Raw genomic sequence first — 20,409 nt, 5'->3', positions numbered from 1 at the left:
TTAATTTTTGCGATTTTCTAAATCATATAAATTTGTGGAAACACTAGAAAACTTATACATTACTCTGTAATTTCCATATGAAACGATTCAATATTTATAATATCTCTATTTTATAATATTTATTTATTTCACTATATTATAAGCTTCTCTCTTACAATATATAATTAAAATAGATTTCTCTAAATAATTTCTCTTGATCGTACATTGATAACTTATAAATTCTATCTATATTTTCTATTTGTTTAATTTAAAGATGAACATCCCTTCTATTACATTCTTTCTGTTTCATCAAGTCTTATTTATAGCATTATTTTTGTACAGTATTATTTTGTTACAGTATTAGTGTTTTTTTTCTATATATTACATTACTTTGTCTTTATCTATATGATAAAAAACTTTTCATTAATATCTTACAAATGATATATATATAAATACAAACGATAAAATTATTAGTATGAAGTACGATTGTGTAATACATTTTATATTTGTATAAGTCGATAAATTAGATACGCAAATTTAAAGTTTAAAGTATCATTGTACTACAAGGATTTCCATGTTCTGAATGCCCCATACTGATATTATCAGTTATCGTTGTACTTGTCAAAATTATTCAAAATACTTTTTTAAATTGATTTACTTGATTAAATTATTGTATGTTCTGTATATAGAACACATTTTAACAATAATGAAATAATAAATTTTTATAATTTTGATATAAAGACGCGGAATCTTGATCATTTTTGCAATAATTATCGATAACTTTATGTACATTTGCACAGACATTAATATAATATCTAATTGGTTAACTAAGATATATTCGTGTCGATATTCAGAAACATTTATATATATATACCACATATATTAAGAAGGCAGTTCTTTGGCCAGAACTGGCCAATTCTTAGTTAATCTTGTGATTCTGTAAAAAGTATAGAATCATACTGTACACACAAATATACAATATGCTCATATGCAATATACACGATATACAAAATTCGCAAAGTAAATACTGGTAGAAATTTTCGGAGTATGTTAAGGAAGATCTTCAAACGTCTTCCACGGGATTGACGAAGAGCGCCGTAAGGGCAAACAGTAAGAATACCAATCCACCAATAATGGTCACTGAAAATATAAAAAGCATTGTATTAGTTGGAGAGGGAGAGAGAGAGAGAGAGAGTTTATGCAAGATGACAATCTTTAAAAAATATATATATATATATATATATATATATATATATATATATATATATATATATATATATATTACCTGTTCTTACTGATATCCTCTGAGCTATTATACGTCCTCCCAATACTGCTAAGCCGGTACAAAACGAATGACCCAATATTCCACCCAATATAACTCCATAAACATCCTGATATAATAGTATTATCATAATTAAACATCAATTAAATGTAAAGATGCCAAATGTTATAGTAAAATCGCTGCGGGGTACCTCTCTCGCCGCGAGGATGATGGTTGTTAATTGTGAACGGTCGCCCCATTCCGCGAGAAAGGTAAGGGTAAACGCTTGGAAGAATATCCTGGAAAGCAACATGAGTGCGCTGGTTTTAGTTGTTTTTCGTATTACTCCGGTTTCGGGATCCTGAACTAAAGTACTCGCAGTCTCCTTTTCATACTGGAAACCATATTTCAAGATTATTTAATCTTTTTTGCAAATAATTTTATGTATTCTTACATATTCAAAACATTTAAAACATTGTAATGTATTGTAGATTATGAATGAGAAGTAGATCAATGGGAAAGGTTCACAAGTTTACCTCGTCGTCTCTTTTCCTGAGGTCAGACTGAACTTCTTCCAACTCTTCCTGTGCTTCTGTTGGTGACATGTAATATCCGTCTCGTAACATTTTTAATCCGAATAGAGCAAATAGAAGAGTGGAAATGTAATAAGTATATGCACGGGGAATTATCGTGGCTGCATATCCAAACACCACTGAAAATAAACAATTTAAAGTTTTATGTACCAGAATATCATAATTATATATAGTTTCAAGCAAATATATTAAACATAAATAAGTTATACATTATTATTATTATTATTATTACTACTAAAAATTGCTATAAATATTATAAATCAAATTTTCTCTATGTAATGATACCTGATAAAATAGTCATTAGTGCAAGAGCACTTATCGCTCCAACAAATACAGTTAATCTTGGATGTTTCATCGCCATTATAGCAGCGATAAAGAATGTCTTGTCGCCCAATTCTGACACCACAATTACTGACAAAGATGCTACAAAAGCATGCAAAAAGCCTAATCTATCCTGTGGCTTCTCGGACACAAACTCTGGAAATTTCTAAAAAAAATTTATAAGTTAAAACAAGAGAAGATTTGGTTTTGTGAGATAGTTTTTTTAGAATTTAAATATTTATAAAAATTAAAGTGCTTTTCTTTTAATTTTTTTAAAGCGTTAGAAGATTTAGATTTTAGGAGCTTTCGCTTTTAATGTTTTTCTTCAAATTTAAGAATTGAACGCATCAAAATCATTCTCAAATATTTTCCTTTTGATTAAATAAATTTGTTTTCAATAATTAAGTTTTTTTTAAAAAATTACAGCCAAAAAGATTTGAAAGATAATCGGGAAAACTCACCGTCGATGTCGCGGCTAATTCAAGTTTCTCGTCATAACGCGGTTCAATTTCACAAATAACGGTTGACAGATAAAAAATCAAAATCAGGGAACAAATATAAATTGGGCGTTTCGCTTCCATCGTGATACTTGACGGTATTCAACGCTTATTGCAGGTGACAAGCGTTGCGCGTGATAACCTCAAAAAAAAACGGCCTCGATCCACATACATACTACAGGCATCATATCATTTTTTTTTATCCGCTGTGAAAAGGTTAGATTAGGTTGCATTGCCGCGTAAAGCTAGTGACAAGTTTCATTAGCCAACATTCGGCCAGCCAATGCACGTGATATCGATGACACTAGGGGTCTATTTTTTTTACAGCTGAATTGGCTGCACTAGTTCAGAGCGTATTTTTCTCTTTCTAATATGGAGAGAAAAAGATAAACTCTGAACTAGTTTCCAATTCACCGATTTGTCATTAGTGTCGCGCATGCGCGGAAACCATGGAGTTAAATTTACTTTTTGATAATTTTCAAAATATATGAAAATGATCATTGATTTATGATGAGAACACTAAGCATAAAAAATTATTTTTTTTTTACCATATGAGAAAAAATTCTTACTAATTATATTTCGATTTATATTTGTCCGAAAAAATTTTATACTCAATCATCTCTTTCAAACATTGCGCTTATTTATCGAGACAAAAATATCGAGCGTTTTTAAAGTCTTATTTTAAAGGTGACTATAAAATAAAACACAGAGATATTTCCCATTTTATTTTCACATTATTATACTTCATACTTCTTGAAATCCAAACACATCTATTTGTTATCTATTGACGAGAAAAATGATACATAATAAATATCCGCATTATCCTAAAATTAACAAAATATTTTTCCTTTTTTCATTTTTTGTTTATCTCCCTTGGTCTAGAGTTCTATAATGTATGCAATTTGTTTTTATGTTATTTTCTTTTTTCTTTTTTTAGAAGCTTCTCTTTCCTTCAAAGACATCTTTTTATAAATTTAAATGCAATGTATCCATCGTAACAACAACCAGCCTTAGCCAATAGTTTATCCATTATTATTATATTATTATTACTATTATTATTATTATTATTATTATTATTATTCGAGAAAGACGTTGCAAAGCAGATAAATTAAATGGACGTAATTATATCAATTATATAAACTCTTACTGCACGCGTGTATTGAATCTCGGATTAGCGATAAAATTAAAAAAGAATTAGAGAAAAGAAAGGTGTCAAGTAATTGTTCCCTTGCTATTGAAATAGCAATTTGATTGCAAGAAATACAAAGAGAAGAGAAAGAGGCAAGATCGCGCGCATTCCGCGTCCACTAAAAACTCGATACTAATTATTCACACATCTCTCTATCAAATTACTTTAAAGACTGAGCTAATAATATATATCGGTCTAAAGATCTTCAAATCTTCGTTTTACCTATAGTTTAATTTACATCCGATTCTATACAATATAACGTGTATATACGTGTATGTGTGTATGTGTATCTGTATGTAATAATGAACTAGAAAAGAGCTTCGTTAAAGATTTTCTACGCAATTAAATTGTATTTTTTTTCCTTGTAGAAATTTATCATACGCGACTTCGCTTAATCTTTTTCTTCTTCTTTTCTGTATTCGATCGCGATGCTTTATAGCGTGAGCAAACTGATTGAAATTAGATATACAAGACAAAAGTTAAAAGTTAACTAGAAAACTGAGTCGCGCGGAAGGCTCCACAGATTAGTCATTGCAATTATATGTAGATTATCATATCAGAAATGAGAAATCGTGCGTGATTTTATTTCTGTGAATATCAAAAATCAAGTAAGAAATTTGTAATACAAGTTTCTTTATAATCTTAAATTGTTAACAATTTATTTGTCGATTTATATAAATTTACAAAATTAGTAATTTGTAATAAAAAATCTATTAAAAAAATGAATATTTTAATTGTTTTTTTTTTGTTTTTTACAAGTTAAAAAAAGGACATCCCACAGAACTAAAATGTTTTATAGAAAAATATAGGAATAGGCACTTGTGCCAATGTTTATTTCGAAAGAATATGTATGTATAAAAGCAATTTGTATGATTTTTTTATCTTTATTACTATAATTCAGCACGTTTGTAATGACTGATCGAGAAAACCTAGAGACAAAGCTCACTCTAATCTTATTCGCTAACCAAATCAAAAAATTCGACTTTGCACGCGTTTGCTACTTGAAATCACTACTACTAAGCGCTGGCGATAAAAACATTCTGCCGAACACGACAGAACGAAGAAAAAGAAAAGAACATACGAAAGAAAAATACAGAAAGAAAGAGAGTGCCTCATACAGATGTTCATAGACGAGGATCGGCAACGGTACCGTCTCCTCTGTGTATTACATCGTCGTAAAATAGAAATTTGTAGAAATCACTAGATGTACGCCGGCTAAAAGTGTCTTAGTTAAGTAGACATCATCTGGCGCGATCGGAGATTGCGCGGGCGAGTCAGGGTAGAGTATAGCGCACATACGGCACCTCGACGTCGTTCCCGTCCTCGTCGTTACAACATAACTCAAACACGAGTGCGCGCACATGCGGCTCCAGCTTTTTCTTCGATACTTTCTTGACTACTTCTGACATGAGCAATCCCATGCGCTCTTGACACTTGGGTTTTGCCATGAAGAATGAATACAGCATGCAGATACCTTGCGATAACATAGTCACTTCGAGATTGTGACGTTCCTTGAAGTAGTCAAGGAACTCCTTGAGCGTCAGTTCGCCCTTCACTTCGAAGCGATCCCATAACGTCCACTCGATGTCATAGTACTTGAGCTTAGGGGCAGCGATTGGCTCGCTGAAACCGAAGAATGGTAGCGCCAGATTTACGAAGCCATTCTTGTACAGTGACAAATCATGTACGCCGCGCGTCAGCTTGTATAGCTCCAGACAGACGAGACCGGCCACTACTGATGTAGTGGTGGCAATCGCTGGGATAATCTTGCCAGCGATCAGTTTGCTCTTATGCCGATCAGCCGGTGAGATTTTGTAGTTGGCAGCGCGTAAATTTGACGCCGCAACGATGAAGTCTATATGGAAATTGGTGTCGTCGTCCTTCTCGAAATCCTGTGGATATATTGCCAGGCCGTTTAATTCCTCCACCTTCGGCAATTCCTCCTGCAACTGCGTCAGTCGTTCGTGATCGATATTACCGCTGCCATTTGATACTTGCACCTGCAAACACAAAACCGATCTTTCAATCTCCTCTCTTTTAATTCTATAAAATATATCGATCAAAATTCCTGAATACTTTAACATTAACACAAGATTTCCAAGAATTTTGAATAACACATTTATATAAAAAATTCAAAAATTTTGCTTATTCAAAGAATTATTCGAAGCATTAATCTATTTTTTACCTGTGAATCCGTTTCAGCGATCTTCACGCCGGATTTGGGCGTAAACTCCGGTACTTTGACGGTGGCGAGAATTTCGGCAATCTCCTCTCTATCACGATTTGTAGGTATTCCATAAACTTTGGCTTTGAGATTGGCGGCAGCGACGATATAATCCATGTGTAGGGGATTATTAACGTCAAATATCAACGGATCCGGACAACGTTTCGGACCGGACCAAAATGGTTGGCCACTCGAAGTCACCTGATCTGGCGGGAAGTTGAACAGTAGCTGACGGATTTGATTGCTGTATTGCTCCTGCCAATGACAACGAGCCCAAGCCACGCAATCGGCAAAGGTGCTTGGTCTCTCGTCGACTAAGGCCGTTTTAACAGATTCCAATACTTCAAGGGGCTGCACACCAGGCAGCTTGAGCGTCCGATCGATGAATTGTGGATCAGAAATGTACTGCGCCGCGTTCTCCGCCGATTGACGAAACAGTCCCTCGAAACTATCACGGGCCCATTGTAAGGTATGCTCGATAGCGTTGGGAAAATTCTTGAGTGTGCAGATCGGAATACTCTTCTCCGGTGGATCCTGAGACGAGCTATATGATTCGGTCAAGAATGGCACTACTACTTGGGTGTTGCCCTTAGTGCCGAGGGTGCCGGATTCTAGTAGAGGTTTACGATAATACACACAACGACGATCCATATAAATGCGTGCATTTACATTGTCGAGCGCGTTCGCCACACCGTCCAACACTTCAAAGAAATCATCATTGTAGATTTTTTCCGTTTCCGGACATACTCGATTTTCGTGCGCGACCACATTCATATATGGATTCATGCCTTTGATGACTCTAGCCGCGGTCGATGACTTGGATTGTTGCACATCCGATGGTCTGAATAGAAACTGTCTATTCAAATTAGACTTTTCAATCAGGTCCATATCAGTCACTGTGACGCAACCATTTTCCGCACCCACGCCAATCATTGCAAAATTTTTCAATAACTCGCAACCGATTGCACCGGCACCTACTACAAAGTATTTCAAATTGCCGAGTTTGAGCTGGAATTTTTTACCAAAAACAGCCACCTAAAAGAGAAACATAGTCAAATTAATAATTATCAAACAATTGTTAATGTTTGGTTTATAAACTTTAATTAATACTTTGGTTTATAAACATCTCAAATCGCGTCTAATATCCAACTTTTTTTAAATTCTCTAAATTTTTATTTATGTCTGTGTGTATGTGTGTGTGTGCAAGTAAAAAAATAATTTTAATTAAATATATTCGCTCATTCTACTGTACCTGAGAGTCATAGCGAGATCCGACGGGAGCGCACTCCTTCTCGGTGAGTTCCGAACAATCGGCGGGCAAACATTCGATGGCGTCAAAATATAGCCATTGATATATGGGATGGAATTTGCCAGAGCAAGCTTTCATCACTTCCTGAGCGACGATACCGCCGATTGTGGCGTTCATGGGGTTTAGATTACCGGCGGATACCTTGGCGAATGTGCGCAGCAGTTCAGCATTGATCTCGGTATCAAAACCGTATTTGTCCTTGACCTTCTCAGCGATGGTGATAAACTCGTCAGCATCTGCCTGATTCCATGATCGCGGCAACGCACCTTTATTATCCTTGTACTGATGCAGCGCCAAAAAGGCTAGATGCAGTTGTTCCGGATAATCAAATTTACCAAAGTCCGTGACAACGAACTCGGGTTTCTTTAGGGCCACTTCCAGCGGCGCAAAGCTTAAAGTTTTGGGCATCTTAACTTGGGTCACAATACCACCACGTACATATTCGGAGAACCTGGAGATATTTAATTAGATGATGATCATCTATCTCATTAAATTTAAGCAAATACTATTAAAAATATATATTGCAATAGTATTATAATTATTATATATATTAATTGTCAATTACAAAAATAAAATGAAGAAATATTAGCAAAGTGCTTGATTGATCAAATCTGATTTAAATTTTGACAATATTTGAAAATGATATGATTGATATTCAAAATTGAAAACAGATATAAAATGTAAAATATTTTTATTTAATCAAATAATTTTTTCTCTTTAGATTGGCAAATTAAATCAAATTTGCAAGAAATAATAAACACACTTACATCTATACATGCCTTACCTGGAAGTATCACCAATACTGAAAGTGTACGGTCCCAGCACTTTGATCTTGGTCGGCTCACAACCGTTCAGTTCGACCATACCCTGCACCTCGGAGAATGTAACGTAGTCACCGTCCTCCATGCCGTGGCGAGTGTCATCCAGACAAGTGACGACGCCCTCACTGTCGCGCGAAATGCTAGCGACCATCGCGCTGACCGGCGGTTCGCCATTCGTGTCCACCACCGTGAAAGAGTCGCCGAAATCACAGAATACCTGGGAGAAGAGGCCACGAGTGTCGGCGATTATAAGGGCGATACCGTTGGTGCGGGTGATCCGTGAGATGCGCAGCTGTTCGGCCAGCGACGTTTCCGTCAGCACCACAACTTTGAACTGCTGGAGGTACGCTTCAGTCAAGTCACCGGAATAATGACGGGTAGGCACGTAGTTGTTGAGCTCCGACAGGCGCTGGCAGCACGCGGCCGCGCGATTCTTACCTGTTGAATAAATTTAGCTTTAGCATATCGATTCTTTTATCCATTTTAGTTATTACTCTAATTTGAAAACATACTAAACTATAATAACTATAGTAATTAATATGTAAATATAGTAATAATGTACATATAATAATTCATATATATAAAATATATAAAATATAAATATATACAGTATATAAAAATGCTAAACCTATCTTCTGATTAACAAAGAATATTTTTTAATATTACACTTATTTTTAATGAATATTTTAAAATCTCAAAATTGATATGACATTATATTGTTTGTCTATAAATTATATATAGCATATAAATATTTCTTAATTCAAATTCAGTGTTTTCTATATTTCATAATAATATAGTTTCATATTAATTTAACGCATTTCTTTTCTTTTTTTAATTTCATTGATTTTACTTGATATATTTAATATAATGTTCAAAATATCTTTTTTTATCATTTATTCTATAGATATCTGTTAATTAGAGAGATAGATAAAACAAAGAACATGTTATGAGATGGCTTAAGCAATACTATGCAAGACAACCTTTTCATGATGACTTGCAGTAGTAGTGCGCGCGCACTTTATGATATTTTAGTGCAATTAAGTGAGGATAATAGCAACTTTGGTTTAATGATATAATAAAATTAAAATTTACCAAACAATACTGTCTTATCTCGATTTAAATCTTATCGACCTAGAGATTATTCTTTCAGATTGCACAAATTTATCTAGAAGTAGGTCTCTGATATTGTTTTCATAAATTAATTTCGTTCAACAAAAGAGTCTTATATATAATTATATATAATTATATATTATACATATAATTATATATTATTTTTGTATTCATAGAAAAAAAAATTATCTATTGTCCAATAATTTAGGTAATTTTGTAGACTCTGCTTCTTTTAACTGCACATTTCTATATAATTTATTACAATTTTTTCTCTTCTCTTTTTTTAAATACTAAAATACATATTCTATTTATTTCAATTCGTTAAAAGCTTTTCATCGCTACAACTTTCCAGTTTATTAACTTATTATTTTATATTTATTTATAAATTTGCTTATAATTAAAAATTTGGAGCAATTGAGAAATTTAATTTTTAATGTTATAAATGTATAAAAAAATTTATTTTATATTCATTGTTATAAATACTTGTAAATCATTTTTGTTTATTTATAATATTAACATTTTAATTAATTAAAATTAAATCAATAAAATATTTTTGCTTCTATTTTTTCTTCTTTATATTAACTTCAATATTAAAACATACTATTTAACTAAATAACACAAAAAATATCATCTTATATTTCTTAAGAAACTCTCAATTTATCTCTTTTCTCTGTCAAATATAAAGTCTAATTTATATCAAACTTATTTAATATGCCACCGAATATAAAGTCTAATTTATGTCAAGTTTATTTAATATACCATCTCTTTGGGCATTAAATTCCATATTGAAAGTGAAACAAATAGAAGTGTACAGTTAAAACAAGTCTACTTTGTGGAGAAAAAAATTTTTTTTAGATATATATCTCTATTTCTTTTGGAATGTATCAATCTTCGTTCCAAGTTGTTTTTTCTTGAATAATCTCAAATTCCGCGAAAAAATGCTCGAAACTTCTCACAGCCGACACGTCGCACTATATAAATTATGAAAGCGCGCGCGCGCGCCTTTTTCATCCTTGGCGAATCTCACGTGTTTCCGACCCGGTATGCATTCGGCTGGTTGGCGCGCGCGCAAGCTCGTTCCCTCACCTAAATCGTTCTCGGTGAGATAGAACTGCGAGCCGAGCTCCCGGAGACTGCACGTGGATTCGCGGTCGTGCAACGTGACGGACTTGACGCCGCCGAGGATGACGTTCTTGGCGATCTCGACACCGAGACCGCCGAGGCCGGAGATGAGCACGTCCGAGGACGCCATGCGACGCATGGCGTCGTGACCGAGGACATAGAGCTGCCGCGAGTAGAGACCCTCGTCGATCTCGGTTGGTGAGCGGCCGGTGCCACCGCTCGAGGAAGCGGAGCCTCCGCCGCCGCTGTTGCTGCCACCGTTGCCGCTGGAGCTCGTAGATCCGTTCTTCGCCATGTCTATGTCTACCTGCGCCACGTTTGTCGGCTCGTCGTCGGCTCCTCCCGTCGTGCTGGCAGCACCAACGCGTCGCTTCTTGGCTGGGGGATCAACGGAGCTCTCCACCACCTCAGCACTAGACATCGGAGGACTTCACGGACAGTCACGGAGACAGTGACGGATTATGTGCCGTCGATTGTTTCCCCTGATTATGCTCGCTCTTTTCCTCTCTCTTTCTCACCCTCTTCCCACCTCTCTTTCTCTACTCCTTTCTCTCTATGCGACCGCGCTTGCCACCACGCGCGCGCGCGTGCCCGAGACACACACACACACGCACGCACGCACACGCACACGGTTCGCGGAACCTCTCGGGAACGCTGGGAACTGCACTTCGGTACCGACGGGCGACGACGATACCAATCAGCACGAGAAACGTATATATATCAGCCACGGACGGACGCGCACCGACCAACCTCACTGTCGCCGCCGTCGCCCCACCACTCCCCTCCCTCGCTCCACCTTCGCAGCCCGCTACTTTGTCTCTTCGTGTCCGTTCGGAGATCACCGCCTTTGTTCCTTTTCCGGAGAACGCCGACGAGATACTCTTGCGTCGCGATGCACCTACCTACGGGTCCAATCTACCGACGATGCTACCCCGCGCACCTCGCCCCACCGCCCTCGCGTTCTCTCATTCGCTGTTGCTACACGATTTCGCGGATTTGCCAATTTTGTCCGTTCGCGTTGAATATATCCACAGATATCTATCTCACGTCACGCTCGCTCGCCAACTTCGAGCTGTCGCGATCGACTCTGATTGGACGCGTCACGGACGAGGGAATTTGTATAGAGTCGACGCGCGTCGATACTTTATGCGGTTCGAGCCATAGACATGTTAAATGTATAGATGGAATTTATTCTTTCTTTTTTTTTTATAAATATACAAAAGTGGAGATCGTTCGGGGGACGACGATTGGGGATCCAAAAACAAGAAAAAAAGTTGGGATGAACATAGATCCGGCGTTGTTTTCGAGTTATTATTTTTATATTGAAATTTCAAATTGCTTTGCTTTCGAATATTTATATCAAAATTGAAAGGAAAGATGCTTTTTATAAGTTTTATAATATAATTAAAGTCAAATAATAGTCGCGGGCTGCTTTAACTATGATAAAAAAACCATAAAAAATTATAATAAAAAGAATACAAATAAAATAAACAAATAAATAAATAAATACCAAAAAAATAAATAAATATAAAGCAAAAGCAATTATTTATTTAAACTGAATTTGTTATCAATGACAATTTTCACGTGAAAAAATTATTGCGAGTGATACTTGAGTGTCGTTGTCAGTCTTGAAAATGGCGCGCTTACGCGACAGCGCTCGAGCGCCAATCGCAGTACGCGTTGCAAAGAGAAACGTTTCGCGCATGCGCGCCTTGATGCAGCAGGGCTCGAGGATCGCGCAGCCAATCAGAACACGTCTTTCATAGGACGAGGTCGTCGAAACTCAACGAACAATTTAAACGTATGAAGGAAGACGAGAAGCGCGGACGCAAGTGAGTTTTTTCGAATGATTCTTAATTAATTGCAGGATATTTATTAATCGCATGTTCGTAGAATATTGACACGATTTTATATGATAATTAGCGGCATCGTTTTATCATTCAAGCGGCGATAAGCGCGATTGCAAAGTGATAAACGCAAAATCCCATTTTTCGTAAAAATTTCAAGTATTTTTTCCCTTTGAATTAAAAATTGATTTGATGATATAATAAGTGGATATTAAAAAATAAACATGAGAAACGAGTTTTATATATAAGAATAATCCCAAAACATGTATGTGTATAAAATTATCTTTCAATCCACTTTAATTAATTCATTTCTTACAGAGCTTTCATTTATCTATATATTTTGTACACAATTTTTACTTCTCTTTCGAAGTCTTCGAGGTATGATAGAAACCAAGGAAAAAATATTTCTTTCACATGCGTGTGTAGAGATAGAGTAGTGTGTATATCTTACAATTACAATTGTATGATTAATTAATAAAGATTGATTTGAAAGATTCTCACAGAGATTAGAATAAAACGCGAGAGCGAGAGAGAAGGAGAAAGACTTCTGGTTCGATAATGTTTCCTCGAATAAGATCGAGGATAAGATATTATTCGTATTTATTTTTCCAGGTTCACGCTCTTAAAATCCCTCATCGTCCTCATCGACGGAGACCGGACTTCCGAACGCCCGCTGCTCATCCTTGTTCTTCTCTTCATCCTTGCTCTTCTCTTCATCCTTGTTCCTCCTGGCGCTGCTGGCCCACGACTTCCGGTTCTGCCGTTCCGTTTCCGAAGTCGCGGAGGACGAAGGTGAGTGCGATATCGGCGGAAAGGGTACGGTGGGTGCGATCGACTCCGCGGTGTCGGGGGCGGACGTGCCACCCACGTCGAGAGGACCGCTCAGGATCGAATCGGGCGAGCTGTTGGATTGCTCAATGGGCATCGCTGTGGGCTGCTCGCCCGTTTTTGGCGGAGGCTTGCCCTCCTCAGGAACCGTCGAGGTACGCCGCAAGGTCGTCTTTCGACTTTGACTGTCGCCGCGAGTGTCTTCGGTTAGTTTAGCCGTTTTTGCTCTCGGGATTGGGGCAAGCGGGGTGGCAAGCGTCAAACGTGGTGCCTTAGACAACGATACGGTGTCTTCCACGAAATGCAATTCGGAGATGGGGAATTCTTGTCTCACATCTCTCACTAAGAGATTAAACCGTAAAATTTTCTAAGAGTAAAAATTAAATATATAACTTTTTATTTTTATATCTCTTTAAAATTGTCAAAGTTGATTGGATTCCACGACATCATTTAACATTTATATATAGAAATACAAATTCTAAGACACAAATTTTAATTCTTGTAAAAATCAAATTTGAAAAATTACATCTATACAAGTGTATTTTATTTGATAAAAAAATATTTGATGTAAAATGATATATAAATTTTTAATTTTGAAGTAAAATTCAGCTGGAGAATTGTTTTTGAAATTGAAATTGCTTAGATTTCATAATTAATCAATTCAACGCAAAAAAGTTTTTAATTGCTTATATGGAGACACATGATCGCTTAGGTACGACGTTTGATGCATTCTGATACATTCAAAAATTCCTTACATACATTACTCAAGCAATATTTTTTTATAGAAATAATTTTTTTTTTTAAAGAAAGAATACTTTTTAAATTTATTCAAGAATAATTCTATGAAATAAGTCAAGTAATAATATTACAATCTATCATTTTTAATAAAAATGATAAATAATAATAAATAATTATATATAATAATAATTAAATTCTCTAATAAAATAATACAATAATTAACAAAAAAATTAAGCAATATAATAATTATTATATATAATAAAATAATATAATAAAGCCAATATTAAAAATATTAATTAAATTATGATAATATAATGGGTAAAAATCTATTATTATTATCTATTATTATTATTAATCATGATTATCTAAAAATTTACTTTTTAAATTTAAGAAGTAAATTATATTCCAATAAGATTTAAAATCACTTACTGATTTATATCTATCGGAGAGATTCTCTGTTCCGGACTGATCATGGACCGATTACTGTTATCCCATGAATTGTGCCGGCGGTGACTGCTCTTGTCCTTGTAAGCTTCGGCGATATTATTGTAACTGCCGACAATCCTGCGTTTGTCGAGCTCCTTGAGCACCTTCTCCGGCATATTACCAGCCGATCTGTATAATCCGCTATTGATTGCATGCTACGATAAAAATATATTTTGACGATATATCTATATATCTATCTATCTATCTATATATATATATATATATATATATATATATATATATATATATATATATAATGACAGATATATATTTCAGTGTATGTATATATATATATATATATATATATATATATATATATATATATATATGTATATCTTAATATGATAAAAAGCAAAAAGGAATTCGTGCGTTCGTGCGTGTATCTTTTAAATGATAATAATTTAATTATTATATTAATCTAATAAAATATATAATAATCTGTATATGTTTATAAAATCATAATTCTTTTCCTCTTTTTTCCCTATTGATATTATAATTATACGTATTATATTTCAGATACATTTGGATCATACCCTTGAAAAGGAGTACACCGGGCTGGGAGCAGCGTTTGGATTGGTCCAGACATTAGTTGCACCAGGTATGTCTTCATTATTGTTATCGCGCAATAACTCCGCCGAATACGAGGGCCTCGCTGGTATTATAGGCGATCGACAGCACACTCTATATACATAAATATTATAAGATAAACAAAAGCGCTAATTGAAGGAGAAGAATGTTTATCTTAAAATATAATTATATAATATAATATATAATATAAAGACGTATAATTAAATAGCTCTTTTAAAAGCTTGATGTGAACATAAAATCGGTAAAAACGAGAAACTTTCAATTTGATTGTGCATTTCATCGAAATGATGCGGATTTTAAATGGACTTACGAGTTTACGTCCTCCAATTTCCTGAGTAGTCTCTCGTTTTCTCGGCAAACAAGATCCTGGTCCCTTATCACCTGCTCTCGCGTGGCGTAGAGTTCCGCATTTTCGCGACGAAGAGCCTCATTCTCGGTGATATATGCGCGGATCAATTGGCTCAGTTCCGAGCTCTCCATCTCGGCCAATTTGTCGAAATCTACCGGAGGCGGTGTCACGGGTATCCGTCGTTCGGCTGCAAAATTTTTGTCATCAATGATGAACTAATAGTAAATAAAAAAAAAAAAGTCCGTAAAAAATATATTTATTTTACGAAACAAAAATAGAATATATCAAAATCTTCGAAATTAGAAATTTATTTCAGTTTTTTTATTATATTTTTTTAATGAAATTTTTAATATTATATTATATTATATTAATATTATATTATAAAATTTTTGTTTTAACTCATTAGTGTTCCGCTTAGAATTATGCTAATAGTTTTTCATTATTTCTCGCCTTTGACATTCCTATAAATCTAATGTTTTTGAAAACAATAATTGACGGGATGAGAGATTAATTTATTCGCGATTAATACCTTTGGATTCGCTACGAATCATATTTTGAGTTTCATTAAGATGAAGGGTCATTCTTAGATGTTCGTTCTCAGTCTGAAGTGCCCCAACTTCTCGTTTTAAGCTAAGAATCAGAGCTTCGCGTGGATCCTGAAAATGGGGCATCATTTACATACACGCATTTCATTAAAATAAATTTTATATTTCTTTGAAGATTCGGCGTTTGCCAAATCGCAGCAAGCATGATTTTACCATCACTATAATGGGTTTGGTGGCAATCTTTTTCGCTCTCGCAGCATATCTCAAGGTATTTAAAGTCTCATTGGCGTTTGAACGAGCTGGTGAAACGCAGGCGATCTAAACATACAATATTTTTGACACCCTTAAAATAGAGAATAATAAATTTTTAAATTACTTTTCCACAATTTTATTTTTCATTATAAAAAATATATTTAATGTTTTATTGAATTTTATTTTTAATCTAGTTTCACTTGTCGCGATTCTTTTTAATCCGCAGCAATTTTTTTTTGTAAGATTAATGTCTTTTTAATAATAATATAGAGATATATTTATGCTATAAATAATAATAAATAACATTTTTGTAGAAATACATTGTCGATCACGAGATCAATTTTAAAATTGTTACCAGAATTTGTTTATCTATTTACCATTAATGTGACGCCATTTCCGGCAAGGCTGTCGGCCAAAAGCTTTGTCAATTTACTGTCTCGATAAGGAATATGGCCCCCTTTCCGTTTACTGTCACTTAAGGAAGCAATACAATATCCTGCGCAAATACAAAATCGAAAAATTAGATATTGTTTTGTGAAAATCGTGCATAAAAAATATCACTCTTTTCGAGATGAGTGATGTTGCAAAAATTGTGTATCTATTATTGAGAAAAATTGTTTGCGAAAAATATTGCCTCATTTCGCGGCTGTAATCGCGAAAGTTTATCGATTATTTTCTCTAGACAGGAGGGAGCACGTCTTTTCACATGTCAGTAACTTAATAGTGCACCTATCGATTACTTGAGCTATTCTAAATAATAGACGCAAACTGCAATTTCAAAGTCAAGATCTAATTCGATTTTCCGTTGATAATTATTATTGTCATTTATAATGTGTAAAGTGATTGCTACAGGTGTGACACGAATTCCTTTAGCTTATAATACATATAAATTTTTGTTGCATACGAAATGTCAGATTCCGCAAATTTCATTTTAATTAATAAATTATGAAGAGTTTTATCGCACGTAAAAAAGATTTCTCTTTAATTCTTTCTGATATCGTAAAACATAATGTTGATGATATAATGTTGATAGTATGACTTACCTAATACCATAAGACTTTTATTGATGTTGTTTGCCTCTTCTAAGGTCTTGCCTTCGCTTTGAGTTTTTTTTGTCATCTCGCTTCCGGCGAGGTCGACGAAATTAATTTTACCTTGTTTTGAGATAAACACACCGTTTTCCATCTATCGATAGGAGAGATGTTCGTTTTAGTCTTCGTTAATATAAATTAATGATTGTATCGCCAGAAATAGCGGTGAAATAAATTAATTGATAATGGAAGAGAAAGAGAGAGAGAGAGAGAGAGAGAGAGAGCAAATTAATTTCGCTTTATTTCCAGATGAACATATCACGTTTCCTCCATCTATCGCTTACTTAAATTAAATTGATTGCGTGACGAGAAATGGTATTAGAATAAATTAGTCTTAAATTAGTCTTCGTATAAAAAATTAAATTTTATTTTGATATTTTGATTTGATACTTATTTTCGATATATTCAGTACTAATGTAATACTTGTCTCATGAGAAATATATATAATGACCTCAACTATTTATATACCATATTTACTTACTGCTTGCTCAGAAATTATAGTTACAGTCAGAATTGAATGGCTTCTACTGGAATATTCGTTCATATTGTGCGTACCGATAGATCTATTTCTCATTCCTATAAAAGAAAAGAGTATTAATTTGATTATTTTGAGAATTGCTCTATAAAAATATTTCTACAAACATCTCATAAATATATACGCATCAAAATACTCTATAAATAAAATTGACAAATTGCGATGAGAACAGTTACATAGAGAAGATTGTGAATAGAATTTACAACAATATATTGTAGTTTTTTAATTCACATATTTTATCAAAGAACAAATTAACAGAAGATTTATAGAGGATGTTAAATAGCATCCAAGGATTATAATTATCAATTTTTCGTAATTTCAATTTAATAAAAAATTTATATAAATAAAAAGATATTTATAAAAACTGATCAATTAATTTTTATTATGATATTAACTAAAAATTTGAAAATTAATGGAATAAAATATTATGATTCTCTTTCGAAATTGCCTGAATCTTCTTGTTTAAAGTCATACCTTCTTCGAGAACCGCTAAAAGATCGTCAAGTTCTTCACATTCCACTGTAAAGAGATTCTCAACAAAGAATCCGCGTGTTTTTTTGCTCCACCGAACCGCTAGAGATTTTCTCGAAGTTCCGGGATTTAAAAGATCTATCACCTATTTATAATTTATATTTATTTATATTTATTTTTACTAAGAAATTTATAAGAAAGTTTGCACGCTTTATTTCATATAAAAGAGAAGTAATCTGCTTGTATTTTATTTTATTATTTTTTATAAATATTTTATTAATTTTATTATCTTATTGTTTTAAAGAAATAGACAGACCTTCTCGTTATAGATTTCCAAGAAGGAAGCCTTTAGTACAAAATTGCACTTCTCATGTTCTTGAAGGACTTTAAACAGGTAGACGAAGGAACGGAAGACCAGACCATGATCCTCCGAATATGGATCCATTTTCTCAAACTGATAGAAAAATAATTAAATTAACTTTATATATATATATATATATATATATATATATATATATATATATATAAAGAGGCGCGTGATATATATTGCAAAATATATATCAATAAAATATTTTTATTATGTCTTTTGTTAATTATTTTAAAAAAGCATTTTTTTCATTGATTCCTTTATTGTCTTTTATATAATATAAACCTGACCTATCGAAATTTCAATGCCGCGTTTAGTTGCGCGAAGCAACACATTACGTGTGACTTAAACACGTCATATTATCTTATCTACGAAAGACAATCAACTTTAACCTTCCGACTGACTACGTAGCTATCGATCTTTAACGTCACCATATGTTTTACATATCGTATCATCTTTTATATGTATGGACGATTGTATTGCGACGCTATTAAAAAACACTATGCGTAGTTGTGAACCTCGACCATTTCTCTTGGAATATTCAAATAATGCTATTGTTTCAGAGCTCACAAATTTTTTATTTATTAAATATTAAATATTTAATTTGTTATTATTAATATAATTAAATATTTTTACTTATTAAATTTATATATATATATATATATATATATATATATATATATATGTATATATGTAAATAATTATATCATATATATAAATTGTGTAATTATCTAAATCAATAGATCTATGTTCATAAGAGTGTTAATTCTTTACATTAAAATACAAATGAAAATTTTTTTATTAATTTAGAAAAGATTAAGATACCCAAAGGAGAATTAGAAAAAAAATTGATTTTCTTTTTGCTTACAAGTTTCGGAGGTCCAGTCAGAGTATGCGTTTTGCCACTACCAGTTTGTCCATAGCAAAACACGGTGCAGCTAAAGCCTTCCACCGCCATCTCAATGAGATTTTTAATACCGGAGTATTGCAAAATATCCTCCTGCGAAGCATCCGGCTCGAAAACGACGTTGTAGGAAAATACCTTTGGCTTTTTGTCGCCGCTGCTCGTGACTGCATCGCACTGCAAAATAAATAGATACATGCAGCCTTTAGTTTGATAATCTAATATATCTTAATAGTTTTATTGATTAAAAAAATGTGTAAGAAAGAATTTTTCTTAGTACAATATGTTAATTTGGAAAAGTCTAAATGATTTTCAGGGTAATTTCAATTTTCCTACTTACGTATATTTGTCCATCGCCGGGAAAATGCACGGCCATCTCATCACCGGATTTGATTTCTTTATTACTGAGTGGGCGAACTCTAAGAAAACGAAGAATAGATATTGTCGTAATAGTTTTACATATATTTGAAACATTTGAATAATATTAAAACAAATCATGCTATATACCTGACAACGACATTTATATTATTTTCCGGAAGTAGGTGTTTAGTCGCAATTATCCGTTTGTCGCCGTCTATCAATTTTTCGATACTACCAACTCTGAAAGCAATATTATTTTCACGATATACATCACTACACATTAATTTTTTTTTTTTTAAATAAGTTAATTTATTTACACGTTAATAAAATAATAAATTCATAAACATATTGTATAAAAACAATAATGTAATTAATAAACGCGATATATTTAAACATTATTTAATCAATTTATTTTTATCTAAGATAAATAAAGAAGAGAACAATTATCTTTTATTATTTTTAGAGCTATAAAAAGATAGGCAATATTTCATCAGTATTAAGTGTAATTATCTTGAAATACATATGTCTTATATCGCTGCTTATTATACATAATTAAAAATCACCCCGTGGATCTCCCTGCGTGAATGTCAGGTCTTCTATAATTAATAAATGTAGGTAGAAT

At 33.5% G+C, this 20,409-nt stretch overlaps 3 protein-coding genes across 6 annotated transcripts in view; all 3 read right to left on the bottom strand.

The window, feature by feature from the left end:
• Window positions 1-102: 102 nt before the first annotated feature.
• Window positions 103-2,976, bottom strand: LOC126854806 (transmembrane protein 165). The gene is made up of 6 exons (XM_050601889.1): window positions 2,616-2,976; window positions 2,119-2,320; window positions 1,777-1,952; window positions 1,452-1,634; window positions 1,265-1,370; window positions 103-1,119 (listed from the first exon to the last, which is right to left on the bottom strand). Exons 1-6 carry the CDS (start codon window positions 2,733-2,735, stop codon window positions 1,043-1,045), a joined length of 864 nt encoding a protein of 287 aa, XP_050457846.1. The 5' UTR covers window positions 2,736-2,976; the 3' UTR covers window positions 103-1,042.
• A 385-nt stretch (window positions 2,977-3,361) lies between these two features.
• Window positions 3,362-11,528, bottom strand: LOC126854770 (ubiquitin-like modifier-activating enzyme 1). The gene is made up of 5 exons (XM_050601799.1): window positions 10,391-11,528; window positions 8,158-8,632; window positions 7,317-7,824; window positions 6,026-7,099; window positions 3,362-5,840 (listed from the first exon to the last, which is right to left on the bottom strand). The coding sequence occupies exons 1-5, from the start codon at window positions 10,845-10,847 to the stop codon at window positions 5,115-5,117; spliced, it is 3,240 nt and encodes a 1,079-aa protein (XP_050457756.1). The 5' UTR covers window positions 10,848-11,528; the 3' UTR covers window positions 3,362-5,114.
• A 1,035-nt stretch (window positions 11,529-12,563) lies between these two features.
• Window positions 12,564-20,409, bottom strand: part of LOC126854780 (kinesin-like protein KIF12) — a 14,814-nt gene continuing 6,968 nt past the window's right edge. Inside the window, exons 3-16 of one of the 4 annotated variants that reach the window (XM_050601833.1) lie at window positions 19,935-20,027; window positions 19,768-19,846; window positions 19,392-19,604; window positions 18,473-18,610; window positions 18,160-18,301; window positions 17,632-17,726; window positions 17,103-17,244; window positions 16,437-16,555; window positions 16,021-16,125; window positions 15,792-15,918; window positions 15,224-15,449; window positions 14,859-15,006; window positions 14,269-14,480; window positions 12,564-13,286 (exon numbers count right to left, since the gene is read on the bottom strand). In XM_050601833.1, the coding sequence (XP_050457790.1) occupies window positions 12,896-13,286; window positions 14,269-14,480; window positions 14,859-15,006; window positions 15,224-15,449; window positions 15,792-15,918; window positions 16,021-16,125; window positions 16,437-16,555; window positions 17,103-17,244; window positions 17,632-17,726; window positions 18,160-18,301; window positions 18,473-18,610; window positions 19,392-19,604; window positions 19,768-19,846; window positions 19,935-20,027 (2,230 nt within the window). In that variant the 3' untranslated portion in view covers window positions 12,564-12,895. The other 3 variants (XM_050601834.1, XM_050601836.1, XM_050601835.1) reach the window with 3 other exon arrangements.

Source organism: Cataglyphis hispanica, chromosome 14, assembly GCF_021464435.1.
Source record: "Cataglyphis hispanica isolate Lineage 1 chromosome 14, ULB_Chis1_1.0, whole genome shotgun sequence".
Taxonomy (NCBI): domain Eukaryota; kingdom Metazoa; phylum Arthropoda; class Insecta; order Hymenoptera; family Formicidae; genus Cataglyphis; species Cataglyphis hispanica.
This window is presented reverse-complemented; position numbering and strand designations above follow the sequence as displayed.

Excerpts from the sequence above, each read along its gene's own strand:
- LOC126854770 (XM_050601799.1), bottom strand. The coding sequence starts at position 10,847 with ATGTCTAGTGCTGAGGTGGTGGAGAGCTCCGTTGATCCCCCAGCCAAG. Across the intron at positions 7,825-8,157 it reads AGTATTGGTGATACTTCCAG|GTTCTCCGAATATGTACGTG; the intron begins GTAAGGCATGTA and ends AAATATCTCCAG. Across the intron at positions 7,100-7,316 it reads GATCTCGCTATGACTCTCAG|GTGGCTGTTTTTGGTAAAAA; the intron begins GTACAGTAGAAT and ends TTTCTCTTTTAG.
- LOC126854806 (XM_050601889.1), bottom strand. The coding sequence starts at position 2,735 with ATGGAAGCGAAACGCCCAATTTATATTTGTTCCCTGATTTTGATTTTT. Across the intron at positions 2,321-2,615 it reads AATTAGCCGCGACATCGACG|AAATTTCCAGAGTTTGTGTC; the intron begins GTGAGTTTTCCC and ends AATTTTTTTTAG. Across the intron at positions 1,635-1,776 it reads TCAGGAAAAGAGACGACGAG|TATGAAAAGGAGACTGCGAG; the intron begins GTAAACTTGTGA and ends TATGGTTTCCAG.